The sequence below is a fragment of the Phyllostomus hastatus genome, unplaced genomic scaffold (genome assembly GCF_019186645.2).
Source record: "Phyllostomus hastatus isolate PE091 unplaced genomic scaffold, TTU_PhHast_1.1 phas_scaffold_28, whole genome shotgun sequence".
Classification (NCBI taxonomy): domain Eukaryota; kingdom Metazoa; phylum Chordata; class Mammalia; order Chiroptera; family Phyllostomidae; genus Phyllostomus; species Phyllostomus hastatus.
In genome coordinates, this window is record NW_025334022.1 from 1050940 (window position 1) to 1077304 (window position 26365).

The 26365-nt window shown below is 35.7% G+C and overlaps 1 protein-coding gene across 1 annotated transcript in view; it reads right to left on the reverse strand.

Moving 5' to 3' along the window:
- The window catches only part of LRCH2 (leucine rich repeats and calponin homology domain containing 2), a 139131-nt gene that overhangs the window by 13650 nt on the left and 99116 nt on the right, over positions 1 to 26365 (reverse strand). The window contains exons 12-14 of the mRNA XM_045817738.1: positions 10084 to 10132; positions 9889 to 10005; positions 2209 to 2253 (exon numbers count right to left, since the gene is read on the reverse strand). Coding sequence (XP_045673694.1) covers positions 2209 to 2253; positions 9889 to 10005; positions 10084 to 10132 — 211 coding nt within the window. The remainder of the gene's footprint in view (positions 1 to 2208; positions 2254 to 9888; positions 10006 to 10083; positions 10133 to 26365) is intronic.

Consider the following 26365-nt stretch of genomic DNA (forward strand, 5'->3'; position numbering starts at 1 on the left):
AAATTGTTTTGATCAACTGCTAATGAAAGAATCTAGAAAATACCATCTACCACCTCGTTGCTTAAAGTGTTGTTTGTGAACCAACAGCACCAGCATCCTCTGGGAATTTGCTAGAAAGGCAGTCTCAGGCCTCACCCAAGACCTACTTACTTAGACTCTGTATTTCAATAGGATCTCCAGGTGACTAATAAGCCATTAAAAGTTTTAGAAGTACTATCTACTCACACAAAGTATTTTCCTATAAATGTATTTCCTTTAAATATCACAAAAGAAAAACCTTTTCATATTTCTTAGAAAAGATCCATGTGTTCAGGTTCATTTCTGATGGGAAATGGCAATAACACATTACAATCTGGGCATGGAAAAATTCCATCATACCAAATAAAAACATTTATCTGGAAAATTATGTATAGCACAGGTGGCAAACACAAGACCCAAGGGCCGATCCAGCCCTCCACCTTGTTTTATCTGGCCTGGTACCTTGTTTCTACCCGGTGGCAGTGCCAAGCTCCTTGCCCCTAGTTAAGGAGTAGTTACATTTATACAGTCCTAAAAGTACATTCGGCCCTTTGAAGGCAACTGTGAGGCTGATGTGGCCCCCAGTGAAAATGAGTTTGACACCCCTGAGAGCTAATATAGGCTTAGAAATAATTCCAAAGAATTTAATTGCATAAAATAATATTAAGGAGTCTATGTTTTTCAAATGACTACTACCATCCAAATACAAAAATCTTAACATTTAATCTTGAATCTGCATACCACACAGGACATTACTCACCGTTCAACAAATGATTACTGACTACCCAGTATATGTTAGATACTGCACTAGGCATTGGGAATACTGAAATTTAGTAAAATATTATCTACTGAAGGATCTCTCAGTCTAGAGGGAAAATAGACTAATTGATAGAGGTAATACAACCTTCTTAAGAAAAACAACAGAGCTTTGAATGTCATATCATGAGGCACAGATAATGGCGCTTCAAAAGATAGTGCTGGAGGTTGAGAAAGGTAAGTTTCCTGAGAAACTAAAAAAACTGAGTAGGTGTTTACCAGAAAAAAAAGGGAACAGCATTGCAAGATGAGAGGACAAAAACAAATGCAGAGAAGCAATAAAAGAAGAGTGCAGAAAACCTTGGAGCAGTTCCCTATTGCTGGAGAGTTCAGTGAAAAGAGGGCAAATTGGGAGTTAAGGCTGATATGGTAAGCAGGGGCTTGACTAAGGACTTAGAATTTATCCTCTAAGTGATGAGGAGACATTGAAGCTTTCTAAGCAAAGGAATGGCCTGGTCATATCTGTGTTCTTTGAAACAGTCATTGTGGGTGCAGGGAGAATGGACCGGACAAAGGAAGAGATGAATAAGGTTGCTACTGCAGTCAAGAAATGATGAGGGCCTGTGCGGGGGCAGAAAGAGCAGATATGCAAGTATGGAATATATTCAAAATGTTTCAGTATCAAAAACCAAAACCAAAACCAAAAATAAAAACAACAACAACAAAAAACAGGTCTTGGTAACTAATTAGATATAAAGGCAGGAAGGACCAAAGTGGATATAAAATATAAAGGGCCAGAAAGAACAGCCAAGCTGAACCATGACACTAGCTCAGTTTTCAGCAGATGTTTTCTGTGTGATTCTATTTCATAAAATTAGAGTTTTCAGAAGCCCTGCCAAGAGCCAACATCAAATCAACTACGAACACCTCCAAACAAAATACAAAAGCTGAAGTATTCATGGTAATGAGACTATCATTTCAAAAATTCTAGGCTGCTACAGTTTAAAATGGTGAGGTAAAAAATGTATAGTAATGCAAAAACTGTAGTAATCTAATTTTAAACATTAAGATAGTACAAAGAATTTGTGGAAAGATACTAATAAATTCCAAACAAATCTCAATGGATCACCAGATTGATTTAGGAAGATGGTAAAAATGTAAAAAACTTAAATTTATGAATTAAAGGTTCATGATGAATGTTAAAATTCTACAATTGAACTATCAGAAATTCCATTATAAACAAAGGGCATAAGGAAATTACATGATTACATTAGTAACTATATGACAACACTTACTTTTTATTACTACAGAAAACCCAGGCATTAAATCAGTAACAAAGACACTGAAAGATGGATTACATTTTACTCTAATTTAGTCAATACATATGAGAAGTAAATATTTTAAGTAATTGATAATATTACCCTCTTTTCTCACCTCATCATTTTCATTGCCACTTGAATTCTTCCTTGATGATTTATACTGAAAAATATTTCAAACACATATTTTTCCTTGAACATATGAATTCTCTACTAGTAAATAACATATGAGATTTATTCATATTTTGGTATTTTATTAAATTATCGAATACTAAGTTTAATTATATAAGCAGTTTAAAGAGTCCTACCACTTACTAATAGCTAACACATACAGGGTCCAGCACAATTAGTGCCCATTTTTTATTACAAAATCTTTTACTACAAAATCATAAGCATGTAACTCTGTAACATAACAATATCACACTCAAGCACACCATATGACATTTTAGGTGAAATGTTCAAATTAAAACTATAAATTACCACCCCATATTATTATCCTACCAATGACACTCAAGCAAGCCTTACTCTTGCTAGACCGTGTACAGTATGTGCAAGACATTGTTTTAATTACTTTACATATATCAAGTAACAATTCCTCCTTAAACAAATCCATTTGGCAATCTGAAGGTTGTCTTACATGTTCCTTTTTCTTAATCCAGTATATCGAATGTGTCATCAAGTCACTTTTTTTGTTATCTCAAACTTACGTCTGACTTCTCATAACTATCACCTTATCCTAGGCCTTATCTCATACTTAGTCTATAATCTCATCATTCAAAAATGTCATTATGAAGAAACCTACTTATTTTAAGTTAAAAAAACCACTACATTAAATGTCTATATTGACTATCCAATAATATAGTGATAATAGCTAACACTATGCTAGCACTTTATACCAGGCACTGATTGAAATGTCCTACATGTATTAACCCACTTAATCATCATAACAACTCTGAGGTAAATACTATTATCTTCATTTTATACTTAAGCACAGAGGCAATATAGTTAATATCAAAAAATGTTACTATATGAAAATGTGCTTCTTACAATGAAGAAAATGCAGTATGACAACCACTAGAGTTCTTACTTCTGATTCTTCTTTACCAAAAATAATCTTGCAAATCAGTGGCAGATTAATCTTCTCCAAACACTACTTGAAACTCAGCAACTCAGGATTCTCCTGTTAAAAAACCTATTAACTTCTAGATTATGTCCAAATTACTCTGTCTAGCATTCAAGGTGCTCTTTAATAGCCCCATTTACCTATGTAGCTTTATCTTCTATAACTCTTGGAAAAATAGATAACCTACTTCCTAGCTCAACCACAAATTGGGGCTGAGCAGAATTGGGGATTACAAATACAAAACCTAAGTTCCTCCACTGTCTCCCCTGTGATTTAAGAAAATTCTCACTTATCTATCAGGGTGCTCTTTTCGGCTGATCCCAGATACAGCTTCAGTGTTTTTAATCCAGTGTTCCAGATTGCCACAGAATCAAGTTTGCATGTGTAAATAAAACTATTTGCTATCGATTCCTGTTTATGTCATTCTTGGTTCTCTATTCTACTTCAATAAAAGTATGTCATTAGGACAGCAGACAACAGAACTCCAAGACACCATCAGTCATACCAGCAAAGAAAAAACTCATGATGTCAAAATAAGAGAGCTGTCAAGCTGGAAACTGATGTGGGATTTTACCCCTAAAGGCACTGTTGGAACATTTCTAAGAGGTTACTATATATTGGTATTACAAGAAGTACGTCAGCCCTGGCTGGTGTGGCTCAGTAGGTTGAGTGCTGGCCTGCAAACCAAAGGGTCATCAGTTCGATTCCCAATCAGGGCACAGGCCTGGGTTGCAGGCCAGGTGCCCAGTAGGGGGTGCACAGGAGGCAACCACACATTGATGTTTCTCTCCCTCTCTTTCTCTCTCCCTTCCCTTCTCGAAAAATAAATAAATAAATAAATAAAACCTTATTTATTTTAGGGAGTATCGCTGGGGTTTCTATCCTGCTGGCAGGTTAGGTACTTTTCCACTACTGCCTTTCTTACAAAGAACTCAACAGTGAGCATCTAGGCAAGTATCACTGAAGAGGGCGCAGCATGGAGGGAACAGTCTGCATTCCTAACCATGACCTTTTTTGTCAGGCATCTCAATCCTTGCTAAGTGCTTTCATATTCTAATTGAGAATTAACACCCAATAACAGATGACTGGCACAAAAACATACACCCAAAACAAAACAAAATGACATTTGAGTGAATAATAAGCTAATATTTATTAAGTGCATACTTGGTGGCAAGTACTATTCTAAGAACTTTACATTACATTATTCAATCGTTATAACAATCTTTTTTTAAAGATACTATTAGGGTCATTTGATCTTTAAAAATTGAGTTCAGCAAGGTTAGGTAATTCACCAAAGGACATACAATTAGTAGATATTTCAAGTAATGACTGGAACCCAAGTGGTTTGATTCTAGATGCTCAGGTTCTTAATCACTATAATATACTCCCATCTCTAAATCCTGAAAAATTAGTAGGAATGTGCCAGGAATAAAAGGGCTAGTGGGGATTCTCAGAAAAAGAAAGCACAAAAGAATAAAAATGGTCCGCCTCTGCAAAAACAAACAAAAAAACAGTCATGTGGCTAGTGAGAGGAGTGAATTGAGGCAGGAAATAAAACTTAAGAGAAGTAAACAAGTATGGCCCATGAAGTTTTGAAGATGTCCAAACTTTATGTTATTAATGATGGGGAGTTAATATGGAAATTTAAGTCAAGGATCTCTCCAAAAGTTGTGAAAGTAGAGAAAAGGGGACCATTAGGAAGTTATATTACACTTTAATTATTTTTTAACAAAAGAAGTTATTGCAATTGCCCAGACAAGAAAAATTAAGATTTCAATAAAAGCCAAAATAGCTGAGATGGAAATGAGGTGATGAATTGAAAAAAAGGATGTTTAATTAACATTCTGGTAACCAATTAGGTGAGGGGAATGAGAGGTGAAAACATGAGAAGGACTTGAATCATAAAGCTTAGACAATAGAGCAGATAGAACTACCATTAACAAAAATAAAGAATAAAAATGAGAAGCAAATTCTATGGTGGGGGGTGGGCCAGTAAGAGGAGAAATTGAATGTGACATAAATGTAGGGCATCCTGACAATTAGAAATACAGGTCTGGAGACCAGAAAATGTTTATTGAATATAAATTCAGGTCCAGATGAATATAAAAGACATATGAAGTCATAAAAGTTTCAGAGATAGTTTTAGACTAATGAAAAGATGAATCCCTAAAGGACAAGCAGAAGAAAAGTCAGAAAAAAAGTTAGACAAGAACATCAAAAGGAAAACAGACAAATCAGGGAAGAAAAATGAGTTTCAAGAAGTATGTGGCCCTGGCTGGTGTGGGTCAGTGGATTGAGTGCCGGCCTGCAAACCAAAGGGTCACTGGTTCAATTTCCAGTCAGGGCACATGCCTGGGTTGTGGGCTAGGTCCTCAGTGGGGGGTGCATGATAGGCAACCACACATCAATGTTCCCCTCTCCCTCTCTTCCCCTCTCTCTAAAAATAAAGAAGGAGGATGTGGTTATTCATTGTCAAATGCTACAGTGCATTTTGCCTTTAGTAGGTTTATGTGAAGCTCTAGTGAGGGGCTATTTCAATGGAGGAATGGAGGTGAAAGCCAAACTGCAGTGGGTTAGGAGTGATCAGAAAGTGGAGACTGAAAAATGGCAAATGTTGCTCTAAAAGAAAACAGAGATATGACAACAGCTGAAAGGCGAATCTGGAATAATAGTAGAGATCTGAGCTTATTTATAAGATGGAAGGTTTAAAAAAGGACATAGAAAAGTACATGGATAATTGATAAAGGAAAGAGGTAGAGGATGATGTAGTCAAGAATTTACATAATAAGACCAGTATTACTATTACTCAATTTACTATTCTAATTAAAAGTATTTATTATATATGAAAACTTAGAAAGATATTATTTAGTTTGCATTACTGCTCATTGCAAAGGTTCTAAAGCCTAAACATATAGGTTTTACTAAATAAATAGTAAAACTTAATATATACATAGATTTAAAAATATTGTATAAGTCCAAATTTTTACTAACTCAACTCAGCTGTCCTCAGTTAATATTAGCCTGAATAACTGAAGTTTTATTATATCTAAATTTAAATATTACAATAAAGACCTGTTCTGAAACAGGTCAGTTCATCTCTGAAGCCTAGATTAAATTTACTGGCAAGACAGTTAACTATGTGCAAATTCTGACTCAGAACAAATCAGGTTATTTCAGAAGCCCAGTTGGTTTCTTTTTTCCAGTATAAAATTAAGTATGATCATAAATATATATATAAATATTTATCTTGGGGGTTAGCTTTTAAATTAAAATATTGTACTATATTTATAAAATCAGATGTGTATTTTGTGAGTCATTATGCTGTATCACAGCAGTAATGAGAAACATTTGAAGACAAATATGTATGACATTTCAATAAATCAAATAATCCTGAAAAGTAACTAGGTATAGTAATTCTAATGTTCCCTAACATTTTGGCTTAGAAATCAATCATCAAATGCATTCAGAAATTCATGTGTTATGCTTACAAGAAATTAAAGCTACTAAATTACATTAAAGTAATTTATCAACAAGAGGTTAGATTTTCATATTTTATTGTGTATCTTAGTAAAATATTAATACATTTCTATAAAAGATGTTTTAATAAAGTAATGTGTTTCTTAGAATAGTTTTACTTTGAGAAATGTAGTGATTTTTTTTTGGCAACAAGGACATTCAATTTTATTTACCAAAGTAGTATGTGATAATGGCCAAGGTGTATGAAAGAGTTAATGTAACTCCCCTACAGTCAATTATTTATGTGGTCATATACTTATGTGGTCATTTATTTATTTAGGTGGTCATATAATCTGACCCAATTTATATTCTTGCTCATATAACCTGGGCAATATGTTGAAACATTTTTTACTTAGTTTCAGGGTCTTCCCTGAAAAACATACCACCCAAAATTAGTTTGGCAACTAAGAAACAATAATAGAGCAACACACATACACAACACACACAGAGTAACACACATACACTTTCAATAAATATACTGAATAACAGCACCACAAATAATTTACCATGTAACAAAGAAATCTGATGGCTCAGTTGTTTTATGTGTTAGGATAAAGTTGCACAAAAACTCTGTATGTTTCAGAACACAACAAAGCAAAAGAAGCCATTGTTGAGCGAACTCAGTGATAATTTGATAGAAATCTCTAGGGTAGTATATTTTAATATTTAATGAACTATAAATTCAGATTTAGTTCACTAATTTATCTTATGAAAAACCTTTTTGATTCTCAGGAGACAGGTAATTGAGAGAAATTTTTTTTTTGAAAGAAAGACACTTCATAGGAATCGATGATGTTTTAATCATTAAAATACTGGAAATTTTGAGTAATGGTTTGTATTTGTACTTAATTTAGAGAGCAGTATCTCAACTGTATATATGTATTTTTTACATTTTAGGAAAAAAATTGCTACATTCTATTTTTGTTAACTGTCCTAACACTGACATCTTCTGACAGCTGAGAGAACTACATTATCTTCTTAAAACATGCCCCAGTGACTGAAACTTATCTTTGTACCTATTTAAGTGTGGATGAAATTAACATTTGTTGAATAATGATTATGCAACAGACACTTCAAAGATTATTTCATTTGATCTCTTAAATAACAATGTTATAGAAGGTATGTTTTAGCCATAAAAATAAAATATTTTATCAACAAAAGATGCTATTAAATCAAACTATTTATTTATTTAGGGAATTTTTCAGTGTATTTTTTCCATTACCATTTATCCCCCCATACCCTCTTCCACCTCTACCCACCCCTTCCCCCACCCGAGGTCACTGAAGCCTTTATTAAGACTTTATTGAGAAATTCACCTAAGTTACTATAAAACATTTAAAAAACAATAAAACTGTACTGATTTGAAAAATGTTTGTTCATTTGACATTAGGCTACCTATGGTAAGTAAATAGGCAGCATAGCATACGCTTTGGGTTCAAATCATGACACAAATGCTTCTTAGCTAAGTGACCTCAAGCATATTACTTCGCCTCTCTGTGCCTTAATTTCCCCATCTGTAAAATAAAAATGATAATAATTGTAGTTACTTCACAAGGTTGTTACAAAGATTACATGAGTTTATATTTTTAAAGTATTTGGAACACTGCCTGGCACTTAGTAGGTGCTATGCACATGTTTTCATAAATAGATTTTGTATGCTTTTACTATACAAGTAGATTAAATAACTATTAAAAAGGGGAAAGGTTTTCAGGAACTACTATAAAGGACACATGGACAAAACCAAAGGGGGGTAGGATCAAGGGTGGGAGGTGGGGATGGTTGGGGTGGGAGGCACGGTAGGGGGAAAATGGAAACAACTGCTCTTGAACAAAAGTTAAAAAAGTTTAAAAATTTATTTTATTAGTTTAAAACACTAAAATTTCCCCATATCATTAGTTATTCACTAACTTTTATCTATTAACAAATTTTATTGAGCACTTTTGTTCAAGGCTCCATAAACTAAAAGAAGGGGTTCTAAAATAAGTGCCAGAATGTTAATTTAACTACAGACCTGTAAAAAGTTGGGATAAATAGCCTTTCATCATTACTGACCAGGGGTCTGCTTAGAATATCCTTCCCTTTTTCCCTATGTGTTTTATTTCTTCATTATCTCCCTTATTGACTAGGTAACAAGAGGCTCATTAAAAGATTCAGTAATTATTTGTTGAAGGATGAAACTTATCACATACTTCTTACCACATTTAAATATTTTTGTTTTGGTCATATGATACTGCTTCTAAATATGTTATAATCCCATATAAGGAAATAGATCAATGTGCATAAAGACCCACTGCTAGCAAACAGAGAAAAACATGAAATGTACTCTTATTTATTAGTGATATAAACTTCAAATTACTACCTATGATTTAGCTTAGAACTATGCATTCTGATAAAATTGTTATTATTATTAAATGAAAATTAGGCTTTGGGAAACAGCAAAGGTGCAGTAAGACAAGAGAATTTGCTATTCATGAATGAGGAGATTGTTTGCATTGTTCATTTGAGTCAGAAATTCCAATAGTGGATTCTGAGTAGTACTAAGATTATTCCAATTCCAATGACTGACATCTGCAAATCAACAGACCTAAACCACAAATATATAATATTTACAAAGGTCTGCACAGTAAAATTTCATTAAACTATGCTAACTAGAAATGTGGGATAATTCAGATGCTCTCAGCTTTTAATTTAGTTAAAAGACCACCTTATGAAATCTACTAATATAATAACATAATAAAATGGCAGGGAAAACACTTTTAATCTTTTGTAGAACCATATAAATAACATTTATTTACATAAAAACAATTAAATGCTAATTATTGTCAACTATTTATTGAAATAAATCCAATGAAGACCTTTTGGGGGTAATTCTTTTAAAACATTACCACATATTATTCCAACTAGCAGTGTAGAAAACATTACATCTTTCTTTGTAAAGAATTTGGTAAACCACAATTCAGACTGATCTACTCATTCTTAATTATTCTGTATTACTGAAATATAGATATAACTGGATTGTGTTATCTGTACCATATACATGTACGAAATAAAGATAACACATTTACTATATGTAACAAATTATATTCTACCTTATTAACATAAAATAAAACTGATGAAATGAAAACTCATTTCAAAGTAAATTTTACAATTTTAAAGTACCTTGAAATATTCTTTTCTAATCTGTTTGCTCCGCCTCCTTTCTTCACTATGCCAAATTATAGGTTGAGATTCTGGCCACTGTTGTTCATCTGTTTGATCCTTCTGATTTTCTAAGGGCTGTAATAAGACAGTTTCTTTTAAGTAAATAAATGAAGACAAAATATTAGGTATAATAAAAATTTAATACTCTCTTACCTGCCATGAGAAAGGTGATAATGGTGAATTAACTTCATCTGCTAAGACACTAAAAAAAAAATCAAAGATGCCTTAATATGTTAAAATATTTAGAATTGTCCTTAGATATATATTATAAACATGATAACAGACTATAAAATTACCTTTTTAAAACCAGAAATCTAAAGAATGTACTCACGTCTATGTTTTGAACTAATAACATAATACTTAAAGTTGACAAAAACATATTGGAGTCTCCAATCAATTATGATCATTACAAAAACAACAAAATGGGCTTATTTAATATCACTGTAGTAGACCATCCTGTGTGGTGTGGGCCCAGCCCCCAGTGACAAACATTTACTGCAAAATAACTTCCTAAAAACCATCCTAAACCTTCCAAGGACAAGTGTAACCTGTTCAACCACTTCAGCCTTTTCACTTGCAAATATCCCTCTTCTGTGATGTGATTAGCAGCACTGGCTCCTTTGTTTTCTGTAAAAGGTAACCACCTAAAGTGAAATGGTGCACAGTAAATGAGGACCATCATGTAATGAGCAGAGAAACCCAATAAAAGTTGGTCATGGTGGAGGCCGAAGCTTTTGCTCCCCTTGAGAGAAAAGCCATGCTGTCCCTTTTCCTCCACTGGACTTGGTAATCCATGTGAATGTCTCATTTCATCCATAATGATGCAGACACTGTGGGCCGGTGTCTGCATCATATCATCTTATGCATAGGACCACTCTAAGGACTTTTTAGAGGCCAAAAGAAATAATACAGAGAGACATAAAAAGAACACACAAGATATTTATCAAAATCATCACCCAAAACAAAGCAAAACAAAACAAAGCAAAACAAAACAAGTAATTCTTTTTGCCTATTGAATTACTGATTATGAGCCTGTAACCTTTCATTCCAACATATAGGGGCTATGGTAGAAATTCTTTTTATCCAGTTTTTTTGTTTTTGGAGTGAGGTTAACTGCACGCCATTGTTACATAGCAGATTTGAACAAGGAGTTCCTTTAGAAAAAAAATACACAAAATGCCCACTAGAGATGGTATTATTCAATACTGTTATAAAACTTCTGTTCAGTACAGGAATAAAAGAACATTTAAAAATTAGAGAGGAACAAATTTCCAAAATTTATAGAGAACATAATTGTCCAAGAGAAAAACATTTTGAAAAGTCTATTATTATTAAGAGAAGGTTAGCAGTTGTAGAAAAATATATGTTAATAGCATATATATATATATATATATATATATATATATATATATAAATTATAACAAGTTACAAAATATATTAGAAAAAATCTCATAAAAGGAAGGAAAAGTTACACTTAGGGAAAAAGATTTAACTGGACATGCACAATACCAATATGAAAAAACTACAACTGTCTAGTAAGGAACTTAAATGACTAGAAAGTTCTTAGAAAGACTAAATATTATAGATAGCTGATCACTGAAATAAACTCCAATAATTTAAAAAAACCAAGAAGTATTTTTGGGCTTGTTTTGGAAATTTCATAAGAGTTACAAAGTTAATTTGGAAGAATGGATAACCAAGAAAAGTTAAGTTATATAATAAAGAGGATGTACCTACTAGGAAATTACATATTTACATTCTATTAAGTTACAGAAATAAATCAGTACTAGTTCCAGAATCTATAGGTTTTTCAGTGGAAGAGGTGTACAGGACTACAAGTCAAACAACTTATGATAAAAATGAACTGTAACATCATTGAGGAAATGATGGATTGCGTAACAAATATTGTTCAGACAACTAGTTAACCAATTGTAAAATACACACAGAAAGAAAAAAGAAAAGGGAAGAGGAGGAAAGGGAGTGAGAAAAAGAAGAGAGGAAGGGAGAGAGGGAGAAAGGAAAAAAATAGATTTCTTACACTATATCCAATATCAACATTAATGGACTGAAAGGTTTAAATATAAATAAAGATGAAATCACATAAACATATGCAAAATATGGGTAGTAATTTTTAAAATGTTTGGGTGAAGAGGGCATGTGTGGAAAACAATCAAAATTAAATATTGACAAATTCCATAAAATGTAAAAATTAGTCTTTGCATCTGCCCAAGATAGAATTAACAGTGACCAGGTTTATACCCTGACTGAAAGCAATAAAAGAATAGAAAAAATACATGAAATTATACTTTCCAAGACATTAAATATCAAGGAAAAAGACAGCTATCCCTTAGACACTGGTAACAAACAAGGCAAGCCTCACAATTGAGTCAGATTGCTATAGGAAGAGAATTTCCAAGCCATAGGCCCAAGAAGGGAAACCAAAGTGGGGCCTGTAGAGCTTCCTAAATTGAGGAAAGAAAGTTGGGAACCAGAGGGAAAAAGGTGGATGGAGTTAACAGGACAAAGCAACAGAAAAAAGAGTAACACACAGAGAAAGAACTTAAGAGCCCTACAGAAGCATCCTTCAAATTTCGGCTGAGTAATGACTGAACACTGATCATACATATGAAGAAACTACCCTAGGCAAAAGAATCAGAGAAAAATTAAAGTATTTCTCAGACTCATAGAGGGCTAGAAGTAGTACCAGTTTCCATCAGCCAGACTGGAAAATCTTATAGTTAATGGGATATCAGATAGAGTATTATGCAAAGTCTTACCTCATTAATGGGACAAATTTGATCCTAGATGAAATGCCTCACTGTAATCACTTGTTATGTCATCACACATAACAAGTCATAAAACCAAGTCTCCAAAATATCAAATTGCTTTTCAATAATGTATCAACATCCCAACCAGCCCTGGCCAGATAACTCAGTTGGTTAGAGCACTGTCCTGATAAGCTAAGATTGTGGGTTCAATCTCCACTAATAGCACATACAAGAAGCAACCAATGAATGCATAAACAATTGGAACAGCAAAGTGATCTCTCTCTCTCTCTCTCTCTTTCTGTCTCTCAAATCAATAAATAAAAAATTAAAATAAAGTTTTTAATTTACTACCCAAAGCAATCTACAGATTCAATGAAATTCTTTATCAAGATACCAATGGTATAGTTCATAGAACTAGAACAAATATTCCAAAAATTTATATGGAGCCACAAAAGACGCCAAAGAGCAACAACGATCTTGAGAAAGAAGAACAAAGTTGAGGAATCATGCTACCTAATATCAAAATTTACTACAAGACCATTGTTATCAAAACAACATGGTATTGGCATAAAAACAGACATACAAATCAATGGAACAGAATCGAAAGCCCAGAAGTAAATCCATGTCTTTATAATAAATTAATATTTGGGGTGAAATAACATACAAGGGTTTAAATATAGTTCATTCAGTAAAAGGTGTTGGGGAAATTATACAGATATGTGCAAAAAAACAAATGAAACTAGACCTCCTTCTTATGCCACACACCGGAATAAATTCAAAATGGATTAAAGATTTAAATGTTAGAATTGAAACCATAAAACTTCTAGAATGTAAAATACACAGGTAGTAAAATATTGGACTTTTCTCATAGCAATATTTTTTTCTGATATATCTCCTCAGACAAGGAAAAGAAAAGAAAAAGTAAAGAAACTGGACTAAATTAAACTAAAAATTTTTTGTACAACCAAGGCAACTATCAACAAAATTAAAAGACAGCTCACAGAATGGGAGAACATGGTCACTGATACATCTGATAAGGTGTTGCTATCCAAAATTTATAAAGAATTTTTAAAACTCAAAACCAAAATAAATAAATAAATAAATAAAACAGACTAATTAAAAAATGGGCAAAGGACCTGAGCAGATACTTCTCCAAAGGAGGACATAGCGATGGCTCATAGACATATGAAAGGATGCTCAACACCACTAATCATGAGGGAGATGCAAATTAAAACCACAATGAGATATCATCTCACACCTGTCAGAATGGCAATCATCAAAAAATCAACAAACAACAACTATTGGTGAAGATGTGGAAAAAAAGGAATGCTCATGCACTGTTGGTGGAAAGCAGATTGGTGCAGCCACTGTGGGAAGCAGTATGAAGTTACTTCAAAAAATTAATAACCAGAGACACTGAAATTAAGAACAAACTGACAGTAACCATAGGGGACTAGGGAGGGGATAATGGGGGGAAGGGGGAAGGGTTTCAGGAACATCTATAAAGGACACATGGACAAAACCAAGGTGGGGTAGGATCAGGAGTTGGAGGTGGGGATGGTTGGGGTGTGGGTGAGTGATGGGGGAAAATGAAGACAACTGTACTTGAACAATAAAAAGTTTTAAAAATTAAATTGTAAATAAATAAAATGGCAAAAAAATTAAATGGACTACCTTAAGACCCAGCAATTCCATTCTGGAAATATATTTGGAGAAACCCAAAATAGTAATTTCAAAGAATATATGCAACCCTGTGTTTACTGCAGAATTATTTACAACAGACAAGCTTTAGAAGCAACTCAAGTGCCCATCAGTAGACAAGTAGATAAAAGATTGTGGTACATATATACAATGGAATATTACTCAGCTCTAAAAAAGAATGCAACCTTACTATTTGCAACAGCATAGTGGCCCTAGAGGGTATTATGCTAAATGAAGTCAGTCAGAGAAAGACAGGTACCATGTTATTTCATTCATATGTGGAATCTAATGAAAAAAGTGCACTAACAAGCAAAATAGAGACAGACTCATAGATAGAACAGGCTGACAGCTCTGGAGCAAGGTTTAGGGGGTGGAAGGGGCAAGCAAAAAAGAAAAAAGAGAAAGAACTCTGGGACATTGACAACAATGTGGTGACTGAGGGGCACTGGTGGAGTAGAAGAGGGTATAGGGTGGATAAGTGGTAATGGAAAAAAAACAATAAATATAATGTAAAACAAAGAAAGCTCCAGTAACTATATTAATATAAGAATAACAGACTTCAGAGCAAAAATTATTACCAATATAAAGAAAGTCATTTCATAATGTCAAAGGTGTAAATTCAACAAGATGACATTACAATGCTCAATTTTATGTATCTAATAACAGCTGCAAAATAGATAAAGAAAAAATGATAGAAATTTAAGGAGAAAAATTAAATCCACAAGTAGTTTTGGAGATTTTAGTAGCCTTCATAACTAATAAAGCCAACATTATACATCCAACTGGAGGTGTTGAGTAAGCAACAGATAATACAGCTCTGTAATATATACATACATACACACACACACACACGCACACATTTCACTTGCAAATATACATGCACACACATAAAATAAAAGATCTAAAGAGAATATACAAAAATACTATGAATTGTCATTTCTGGAGAGAGGATAATGGGTGATGTTTGTTTATTTTTTTCTTTGTGTTTAAATTTTCCAGTTTCTTAACAATAACGCTACATTACTCTTATAATCAGGAAAAAATAAAAATGTTCTGTTTTGTTTTTAAATAAGGAATTGGATGATTGTTTTGAAAATGAGTACCAGTAATAATGCTGTATAGAAAAGGCCAGAATTGGATATCACATTTTTGAGGTTGAGGAAGTTCAGGCTTTCTCAAGAGAATGTTAGGAACCTGGAAAGGAAGCTTAGAATGGGAATGAAAGGAACTAACAGAAACTTTAAGGCGAACAAATATGTAAGATAGCATAACCAGTATTCAAAAAGGGAGAGTGAGTTACGTCTAGCTAAATGAAAATTAAGATAGGTGAATGTCTCTAGACTTTGGCATAAAAAGTCATCTTACATTTGAACTTAATTCTGAAAGTCTAAGTGAAAAGGAAAGAAGAAAAGGCAATCCCAGCAGAGAGACCGGGATACACAGCATATGTGAAACCATGCTGGAATAAGGAAAGGAGTACTGTTACTAGCTACAAAAGCTGCTGGTGGAAGAGTTCATGAGAAGAGGCTCTGAAGGCAGGCAGAAACTCACTTTGACCTTATGGGTTAAGGCAAACATTTTAAACTTTATTCTAAAAGTTGGAAAGAACCATTAGAAAGACCTACGGGGTGCACAAACCTACCCACACGGGAATTAGCACCAGAAAGGCCCAGTTTGCTTGGGGGAAGCAGCAGAAGGAGCTGAAATCCGACTGGAGAGAAGAACAAGTGCCACCGTTCCCTCTCAGACCCCTGCCCCATGTACAGCATCACAACCCAGGGACTGGGGTGCCCCGCCCTGGTGAACACCTAAGGCTCCAACCCTCACTACATAACAGATGCGACCAGACCAAAAAAAAAGATGGTTCAAACAGAAGAACAAATGAAAGCCCCAGAACCAATACTTTTAAGTGACTGAGAGATAGCCAGCCTATCAGATGCACAGTTCAAAACACTAGTGATCGGGATGCTCACAGAATTGGTTGATTTTGGTCACAAATTAGATGAACAAATGAAGGCTACGATAAGTGAAATGAAGAAAAATGCACAGGGAACCAATAGTGATGAAAAGAAAGCTGGGTCTCATATCAATGGAGTGGACCAGAAGGAAGAAAAAAACAACCAAACAGAAAAGAATGAAGAAATAAGAATTCAAAAAAAAATAAGGAGAGGCTTAAGAACCTCCAGGACATCTTTAAACATTCCAACAACCGAATTATTGGGGTACCAGAAGGAGAAGAGGAAGAGCAACAAGTGGAAAACTTATTTGGACAAACAATAAAGGAGAACTTCCCCATTCTGGCAAAGGAAATAGACTTCCAGGAAGTCCAAGAAGCTCAGAGAGTCCCAAAGAAGTTGGACCCAAGGAGGAACACACCAAGGCACATCATAAGTACATTAGCAAAGGTAAAAATGAAGGAGAGAATCCTAGAAGCAACAAGAAATAAGGGGGCAGTAACCTACAAAGGAGTTCCCATCAGACTGTCAGCGGATTTCTCAAAAGAGACCTTGCAGGAAAGAAGGGGCTGGAAAGAAGTATTCCAAGTCATGAAAGACAAGGACCTATATCCCAGATTACTCTATCCAGCAAAGCTTTCATTTAGAATGGAAGGGCGGATAAAGTGCTTCTCAGATAAGGTCAAGTTAAAGGAGTTCATCATCACCAAGCCCTTATTTTATGAAATGTTAAAGGGACTTATCTAAGAAAAAGATAAAAATCATGTATAGTAAAATGACAGCAAACTCACAATTATTAACAACCACACCTAAAACAAAAACAACTAGAACAGGAACAGAAACACAGAAATGGATCACATGGAGGGTTAGCAAGAGGGGAGTGGGAAGAGGAGAGAGGGGGAAAAGGTGTGGAGAATAAGTAGCATAGATGGTAGGTAGAAAATAGAGGGAAGGTAAGAATAGTATGGGAAATGTAGAAGCTAAAGAACTTATGACACATGGTCATGAACTAAATGGGGGCATGTGGGTGGGAGAGGGTGTGCAGGGTGGAGGGGACTGACGGGGGGAAATGGGACAACTGTAATAGCATAAAATAAAATATATTTTAAAATAATAATAAAATATAAAATAAATTTTAAAAAACAAAAAAAGAAATTAATAAATGGGAGTCAGTCAGATTTGTGTCTTAGAACCATCACTCTTCTATCAGTGCAAAACACAGATTTAAAGGTAGGCAAAACTGATGAAGAGAGGTGTGTTGAGAACTGTTGCAGTAATCCAGGTGGAAAAAGGTAAGGCCTGAACCAACCCAATTTCAATAGGAATGGACATGTTGAAATAGACACAATTAAGGTTACGAAGCAATAATTTTCTGTGACTGACTGGACAGGGAGGTTTGTATAAGAGAGAGGAATGTCTAATAATTCCAAAGTTGCTGAGTTGGGCGACTACATAGTTGAACATTCATTCATGCATGATTCAGAGGTGTCCAACCTGTGATCTGTGGGCTGCATGCAGCCCACGATGGCTATGAATACAGCCCAACACAAAATTGTAAATTTACTTAAAATCTTATTTTCTTTACTCATCAGTTTTCATTAGTGTTTGTGTATTTAATGTGTGGCCCAATACAACTCTTCTTCCAGTGTGACCCAAAGACATCAAAAGGCTAGACAGACACCTCTGACACGGTCCTGCAGAAGTAAGGGCTGCTTGAGTGTGGTTGGTAGGGTAATAATATGGGTATAATAATTTATCATTTTAATTTGAACAGTTCACCTAAAAAATCATATGATGTGCTTGAATATGATACTGTTCTGTTACATAATTGCATGCTTATGATTTTGTAATAAAAGATTTTGTAATAAAAAGGAGAAATTATTTGTGCTGGACCCTGTATATTGGAGAAATAATAGGTCTGTGGGAAATTTGGACTGTGAGGTATCTAGGAAAAGACATCAATAGGATGAGTAGATCTGCAGAAAGCAAAGTGTTCTTATTACCAGGTTAATAGAAATTTGGTTAAAACAACACATGGGCTTCTAGAACAAGAAAAGTGGGTTTGAAACCTCACTGTACCACTCTTACTAGATGTGTGATCTTGAACAAGTTATGATAATTTCTGAGCCTCAGTCTTCTTATAAAATGGGGACGGCAATAATAACAATGTTATAGTGTTATGAGCATTAAATGAGGCAATACATTTAAAGTAGTAGTCAGAAGAGTATGCACATAAGAAGCATTCAACAAATGTTAACTCTCTCTGTACATATGTACCCACCACCACCCCCACACCAGCCTTGGACCTTTACACTCCCATAGGAATGACTCAGGAATTGAGTGTAATGCCAATTTTCAAAGCAACAAAATGAACAAATAGAAACTTTCAAGGTGTTCTAGTTCTCTGGAATTAATATGTGTGGCTTAAACCATGTATTCACATAACAGAACTTAGTAAAACCCAATTGAGCCCTGACTGGCATAGCTCAGTGGATTGAGCACAGTCCTCAGAATAATTCCCCGTTCAGTTCCCACTCAGGGCACGTGCCTGGGATTCGGGCCAAGTCCCCAGTAGGGGGCATGCAAGAGGTAACCACACATTGATGCTTCTTTCCCTCTCTTTCTTCTTCTCTTTCTCTCTCTAAAACTAAATAAATAAAATCTTTCTAAAAACCCAATTGAAAAGGAAATGAAAAAGTAAACAATAACAGAGAATAAACACAATCAATGATAAAGAAACACATTATTCCTGGCAGTAACAGTAATACAATAAATGTTTACTGAATAAATGAATAAATGATTCTATCAAGATGAAATATGGGTACGAGTGCAAAAAGAGATCAAAACAGCATTTAAAAAATTATTTTATTGTTGTTCAAGTACAGTTGTCTGCATTTACCCCCTACCACTCCCCCCAACCCCAGCCCAGTCATCCTTACCTCCCTCTCCTGATTCCACCCCTGCTTGGTTTTGTCCATGTATCCTTTATAGTTGTTCCTGAAAACCTTTTCCCCCTTTCCCCCTATTATTCCCTCCCCCCCCGATTACTGTCAGTTTGTTCTTAATTTCAATGTTTCTGGTTATCGATTTTTTGAAGTAACTCCATACTGCTTCCCACAGTGGCTGTACCAATCTGCTATCCACAAAAATGCCTAATGAAATAAATATAAATTTGTAATTACAGAAAGATAGTTAACAGAAAGAAACCAATTTCCATTACCCCAGTGTCCTCAGTAGCCTGAATCTAGTAAAGCCTCACTAGGAAGAATCACAGTAAGGGGCAAAGGACACGCATCATAGGTAAAGCAGTACAGTTTTATACCAAACAATTTTCAGATTTAATGACAACTTTATTCTTCTTCTTTGTGTGAGCATACACTAAATTGTTCTGGATCCCCAAATGCAGAAGAATTGAGCTAATAAAATATCTAAGACTACTAGGAAAAAATACATCTTTAGAATGACTTTTAAAAAGGAGATGTAGCAATGTGTACTGTGTGGGGTGGGGATGTCAAAATTATTCCAGAGCATGGGAGTGGTCATGAAACGACAATGCCCTTCACAACAGTAAATTCTGAATTCTGCCCCAACACACTCACTAGTATTGTGATTACTGATGTGTATGGGTCATATAGGAGCAGAAAAGAAGAACAAAATCCATTCACCTGTAAAACATATTTTATGTACTTGAGAATGTTCCTATATAAATTAAATTTTTCTGTGTACAGTGATATTCAATATGTTAATCTGTGGTACACAAAGTAAAAACAAGCATCTGTTCTACCTATTCTAAATTAACATACCTCCCTAATCCAGTTACTAATACTGTGTTTTAAGTAACAGTTGCATCAACATGGCCCTTTAGTACTTAAGGCTTCCACAAACTCGATATACCCTAATGCATACCCTGCTATTCTCCTCTGGAAGAGTATTTCACTGAATGATGCTCTACAACATAAAGGCCTCCATCTGTATTCACATTTCGTGTCCATTGACCAAAGCAAAAGATGTTTTGGGAAAGGACAGGGAAGTCATTCATAAAGCAAACAGAAAAGAAAGAATGGATAGATTTCAAGGACTGAGAAAACTACCTAATTAGTTATAACAAACTAAAGGTTAACATGATGTTCCTCAAACTGGAATGTACATGAAACAGGCAATGTACATGATTTCTATAATTCTAAACCAAAGTAATAAACTCCTCAAAACCTGATTTTTCTTTCCATGATTGCTAATTATACTTCAGTATAACTTCTCATAATTACTTTTTTTATTTATCCATAGTACATAGTACTCAAAAGCACATCTTTCCAAAATAATAAAAAAATTCTCAAGATATACCCCCCAAAATAAAATAATTATTAAAAACAAAGATAAATAGAAAATACCATAGAAAAAGTTACCAAAAATGAGTATGTAAAGGGAACCAGTTAACTCAAGTCATTGAGTTACAAAAGGTCACATATATTGGAATCCCTTTTTTAAGGATATAACCAAATAACTTTTCAAAAATTTTCATGTTTTATCATTTTTATTGTTCAAATACAGTTGTCTCCCTTTTCCCACCACCACTTTCCCCTGCCCCACTCACCCCCAACTCCCACCTTCAATCCTAACTCTCTTTGGCTTTGTCCTTGGGTCCTTTAAAACACATTCCTTGACGACCCCTCCCCTTCTCTCCCATGTTATCTTCTTCCCCCTCCCCCTCTGGTAACTGTCAATTTGTTCTTTATTTCAATGTCTCTGGTTATATTTTGTTTCCTTGTTTGTTTTGTTGATTAGGTTTCACTTATAGGTGAGATCATGATCACCACACCTGACATCAAACCATTTTCAAGGCTACAGCCTTGTACCGGCATAGGAACAGACATATAGACCAATGGGACAGAATAGAGAGCCCAAAATTAAATCCAAATCTCTATGGTCAATTAATATTTGACAAAGGGAACAGGAACATAAAATGGAGTAAAAATAGCCTCTTCAACAAATGGTGTTGGGAGATCTGGACAGGTACATGAAAAAAAAATGAAACAACCACTAACTTACACATACACAAAAATAAACTTAAGATGGATAAACAACTTAAAATAAGTCACAATACCATAAAAACCCTAGAGGAGAACATAGGCAGGAAAATCTCAGATACTCCACACAGCAATATTTTCACCAATATGTCACCTACAGCAAGGGACATAAAGGAAAGAATAAACAAATGGGATTTCATCAAATTAAAAAGCTTCTGCTCCACTAAAGAAAACATCAGCAAAATGAAAGGGGAACAAAATGTATAAGAAAACATATTTGCCAATGATACCTTGGACAAGAGTTTGATCTCCAAAATATAGAAAGAACTCGCATGACTCCATTCCAAAAAGACAAACAATCCAATTTAAAAATAGGCAAAGGACCTGAATAGACACTTCTCTAAGGAGGACATACAGAGGGCCCAGAGACATATGAAAGGATGCTTAGTTAGCATCACTAGCCATCAGAGAGATGCAAATTAAAACCACAATGAGATACCACTTCACACTAGTGAGAATGATATCCATCATAAACATCATAACTCCGACACTGTGGGGAGGAAGATGGCGGCTTTACTCTAGGCAGCGTTTTTCTTGGCTTCTGTGAAGAGGGGGGAAACTCGCGGATCGGTGGAGAGGCAGAGTAAGTGGGCTGGGTTGCCGAATCACTTTTGAAAGCAGGACACCAGAAATTATTGCACTCACTAGAAAACCAGACGGTAAGGAGACGGCTACAGGACAAAAGGGGCCCAGGGATCAGCGCGGGGTCTGGGGGTGCGCAGACCCCAGGCCCGCCCGGTGCTCCGGGCTCTGCCCCAGGGCTCCCGGGAGAGGGAAGTCGCTGCTCCCTCCCTCCCCCAATACGGGGGTGAGCAACTCCAGGGGAGAACGGGTTGCTAGAAGGAACAGATTGGCCAGTTGGACTGAGAAAAAATCGCCCAGGGAATATGAAAACCCACCCAGGGACCAAGAAGTGAGAGCCTCTAGCCAACAGGACCAGGGGCATCTCTAGCCCGGTGGAAGTGCAGATTGGTAGAGAGCACAAGCTGGCCGTGCTCGGCTGGCGCCCCATAGGGAGGCCGGAATCGCGCCCTGCGATCCCGGAATCTCGCGCTGCCAACCCAGGAGGGACGAGGGGCTGGGTGCGTTCCTTCAGTGGTGGCTCAGAGATTTCCAGCCAGCCCTACCGGGAGAGCCGGGAAAGGCGCCAACATTCCGTCGGAGAGCCGGTCGGCGGGGAACACGGAGCTGGAAACGGCTGGGCTCGCGCACCTTCGACAGGAAGACTGACTCTCGCACGCCAGTGTTTTCGGGAGTGCCCCGGGGTACCTGACAGATTTGCTGAGTTCTGGTTGTGGGAGAGAGAAGCATTTCAAAGGCCCCTCAGCCAGCTGAAGCCAGCAAGATCAGAAAAACTGGTCTGGCCAGTTAGAAACCAACAAGAGGTTTTTTGTTTGTTTGTTTGTTTGTTTTTTGTTTGTTTTTTGGTTTTGTTTGGTTTTGATTGGTTTCTCTGGCTGTTGTTGGTTGACTGATTTTATCTTGTGTTTTATGTGACTTTTTTCTTCAATTCTCATTATTTTTATCTCGCAATCCCTTATGTTTCTCTTCCATTCAACCTAATATTATTCTTTCCACTCCAAATTTATCTCTCCTGCACCACATCTTCTGCTTTTCTTTCCTATTGTTTTAATCTTGCAAGTTGCTGTAAATTTGTATTATCTTTTTCTCACTTTTTCGACATTTTTTATTTTAATAATATTTTGGTATTCTTTTTCTTTCTGTATAATCTTCTTTGCTTGGCTGGTTATACTGTCATTTGATAGGTTCCCCCTGGTATCTCAGTCACAAGGTGTTGATAAGTTACTATCCTTCATCTGCGTTCCATTAATACACTTCTCAAGGTTCTATACTCTTTATTCTTGTTATCTAGACCTCATCGATTCTGCCACAAGACTGTCATTTTACTATTACTGCTAGTAAGACCTAGTCTATACAATTGTAAATGCTTCTCAATAACCCAACCTGATCTCAGCCCACTTTGCAATTTTCTGAACTATACTATTGTGGGGGTTGTCTCTATTCTTTTACTCACTACACCTATATACTAATCTTTAGTCCAACCCTACCTTAGAAGCTGACCTCCCACAGCCTCACAGCTTTCTACATCCAACTAACAATCTTCTCGGCCCCAATAAGAGTCTTACCTCCTTTCCATCCTTTCTAAAACGTGGATAGTGGGATGGAGGATCACAGCTACACTATAAGGAGCCAAAGGATAACCCATCTCTTCTCTACTGGCTGCTAAAGTAAATATCATAGTATACTGTCTTTCTGTTTTAAACCATTTTGCCTTACTCCTCCAACTGATCCCAAAAAAGAGTAGGGGGAAGCTGTGAACACCAGGATACACGAAGGAGACTGCACCACTGAAACACACAAAAATACTACCACAGAAGTTCACACCATAATTACAGGGAATCAGAACAGTTCAAATCAACAAACAAGAAGAACAAAGAAGAAACCCACGAACAATGAGAAAACAAAGAAACAACCCCCAACTGAAGGGACAGGAGGAAGCCTCAGGAAAAATGCTAAATGAAATAGAGGCAACTCAACTATCAGATAGTGAGTTCAAAACAATGATTACCAGGAAGTTCAATAAACTCACAATGAGCTTTCAGAAATTAGAGGGAAACTACATCAATCTCACTGCAAACTATATACACATGAAAAAGGAAATAGAAACTCTCAACAAAAGCCAAGAGGAAATGAAGAATACAATTTCTGAACTGAAGAACACAGTAGAAGGAATGAAAAGCAGGATTGATGAAGCAGAAGATCGGATTGGCGAGCTGGAGGACAAAGTAGAAAACAGCATCCAGAAAGAGCAAGAAAAGGAAAAGAGGCTCAGAAAGAATGAGGAGGGATTAAGAGAAATGCAAGACAATATGAAACGTAATAATATCCGCATAATAGGGATACCAGAACGTGAAGAAGAAGAGCAAAGGATTGAAAACCTAGTTGAACAAGTAATGAAGGAGAACTTCCCTAATTTGACGAGAGAAAAAGTCACACAAATCCAGGAAACACAGAGAGTCCCAATCAAGAGGAACCCAAAGAGACCCACCCCAAGGCACATCATAATTAAAATGACAAAATTTCAAGACAAAGAGAGAATCTTAAAGGCAGCAAAGGAGAAGAAGGAAGTAACATACAAGGGAGCCCCAATAAGGCTAACAGCTGACTTCTCAATGGAAACACTTCAAGCCAGAAGAGAATGGCAAGGAATACTCCAGGTAATGAGAACCAGAGGTCTGCAACCAAGGCTACTATATCCCGCAAGGCTCTCAATCAAGATAGAAGGCCAAATAAGAAGCTTCCCAGACAAAAGAAGTCTAAAAGAATACACCTCCACCAAACCAGCTCTGCAAGAGATTCTAACAGGACTGCTTTAAGGAGGAGAGAAGAAAGAGAGAGAGAGAGAGAGAGAGAGAGAGAGAGAGAGAGAGAGAGGGAGGAACACACGTACATAAAAGACAATGAATAAGTACCTATCAATAATAACCTTTAACGTAAATGGATTAAATGCTCCAATCAAAAGACATAAAATAGCTGATTGGATAAGAAAAAATGACCCACATATCTGCTGTCTACAAGAGACCCACCTCAGGATAAAAGACCTGCACAGGCTGAAAGTGAAGGGCTGGAAACAAATCTTCCAAGCAAATGGACAGGAAAAAAAAGCTAGGGTAGCAATATTCATATCAGACAAAATAGACTTCCAAAAAAGGTCCATAAAGAGAGACCCAGAAGGTCACTTCATAATACTCAAGGGAAGAATCCATCAAGAAGACATAAATATTGTAAATATATATGCACCCAACATAGGAGCACCGAAATACATCCAGAAAATCTGAGAGGACTTCAAGAAAGATATGGACAGCAACACAATTATAGTGGGAGATTTTCACACCCCACTGTCAAAAATGGACAGATCTTCTAAACATAATATCAACAAAGATATTGTGGCATTGAACAATACCCTTGATGAAATGGACTTTACTGATATATACCAAGCCCTCCATCCAAAAGAAGCTAAATATACATTCTTTTCAAATGTACATGGAACATTCTCAAAGATAGACCACATGATAGGACACAAAACAAGCCTCAAGAATTTCAAGAAAATTGAAATCATACCAAGCATTTTCTCAGACCACAAGGGACTGAAACTAGAAACCAACCCAAAGGAAAAAAAACAAAAACACTCAAAATCATGGAGATTAAATACCATGATACTAAACAATGAATGGGTCAAGAATGATATTAGGGAAGAAATCAAAAGGTTTCTGGAAACAAATGAAAACGAAGTCACAACAACCCAAAACTTATGGGACACAGCCAAGGCAGTCCTGAGAGGGAAGTTCATAGCGATACAGGCCCACCTAAAAAGGTTAGAAACATTCCAAACAAACAACCTAACCCTACGTCTACAAGATCTCGAGGAACAACAACAAAGGCAGCCCAGAGCAAGCAGAAGGAAGGAAATAACCAAGATCAGAGCAGAATTAAATGACATAGAGACTAAAAGCACAATTCTAAGGATCAAGGAATCCAAGAGCTGGTTCTTTGAAAAGATAAACAAAATAGACAAGCCTTTAAGCAGACTCATCAAGAAAAAAAGAGAAGACCCAAATAAACACAATGAGAAATGAAAGAGGAGAGATCACAACAGATACCACAGAAATACAAAGGATTGTAAGAAATTACTACGAAGAAGTGTATGCCAAAAAATTTGAAAACCTAGATGAAATGGACAACTTTCTAGAAAAATATAATCTTCCAAAATTCAATGAAAAAGAAGCAGAAAGTCTGAACAGACCAATAACAACAAAAGAAATTGAAGCAGTAATCAAAAAACTCCCAACACACAAAAGCCCTGGACCACATGGTTTCACAGGAGAATTCTACAAAGCATTTAAGG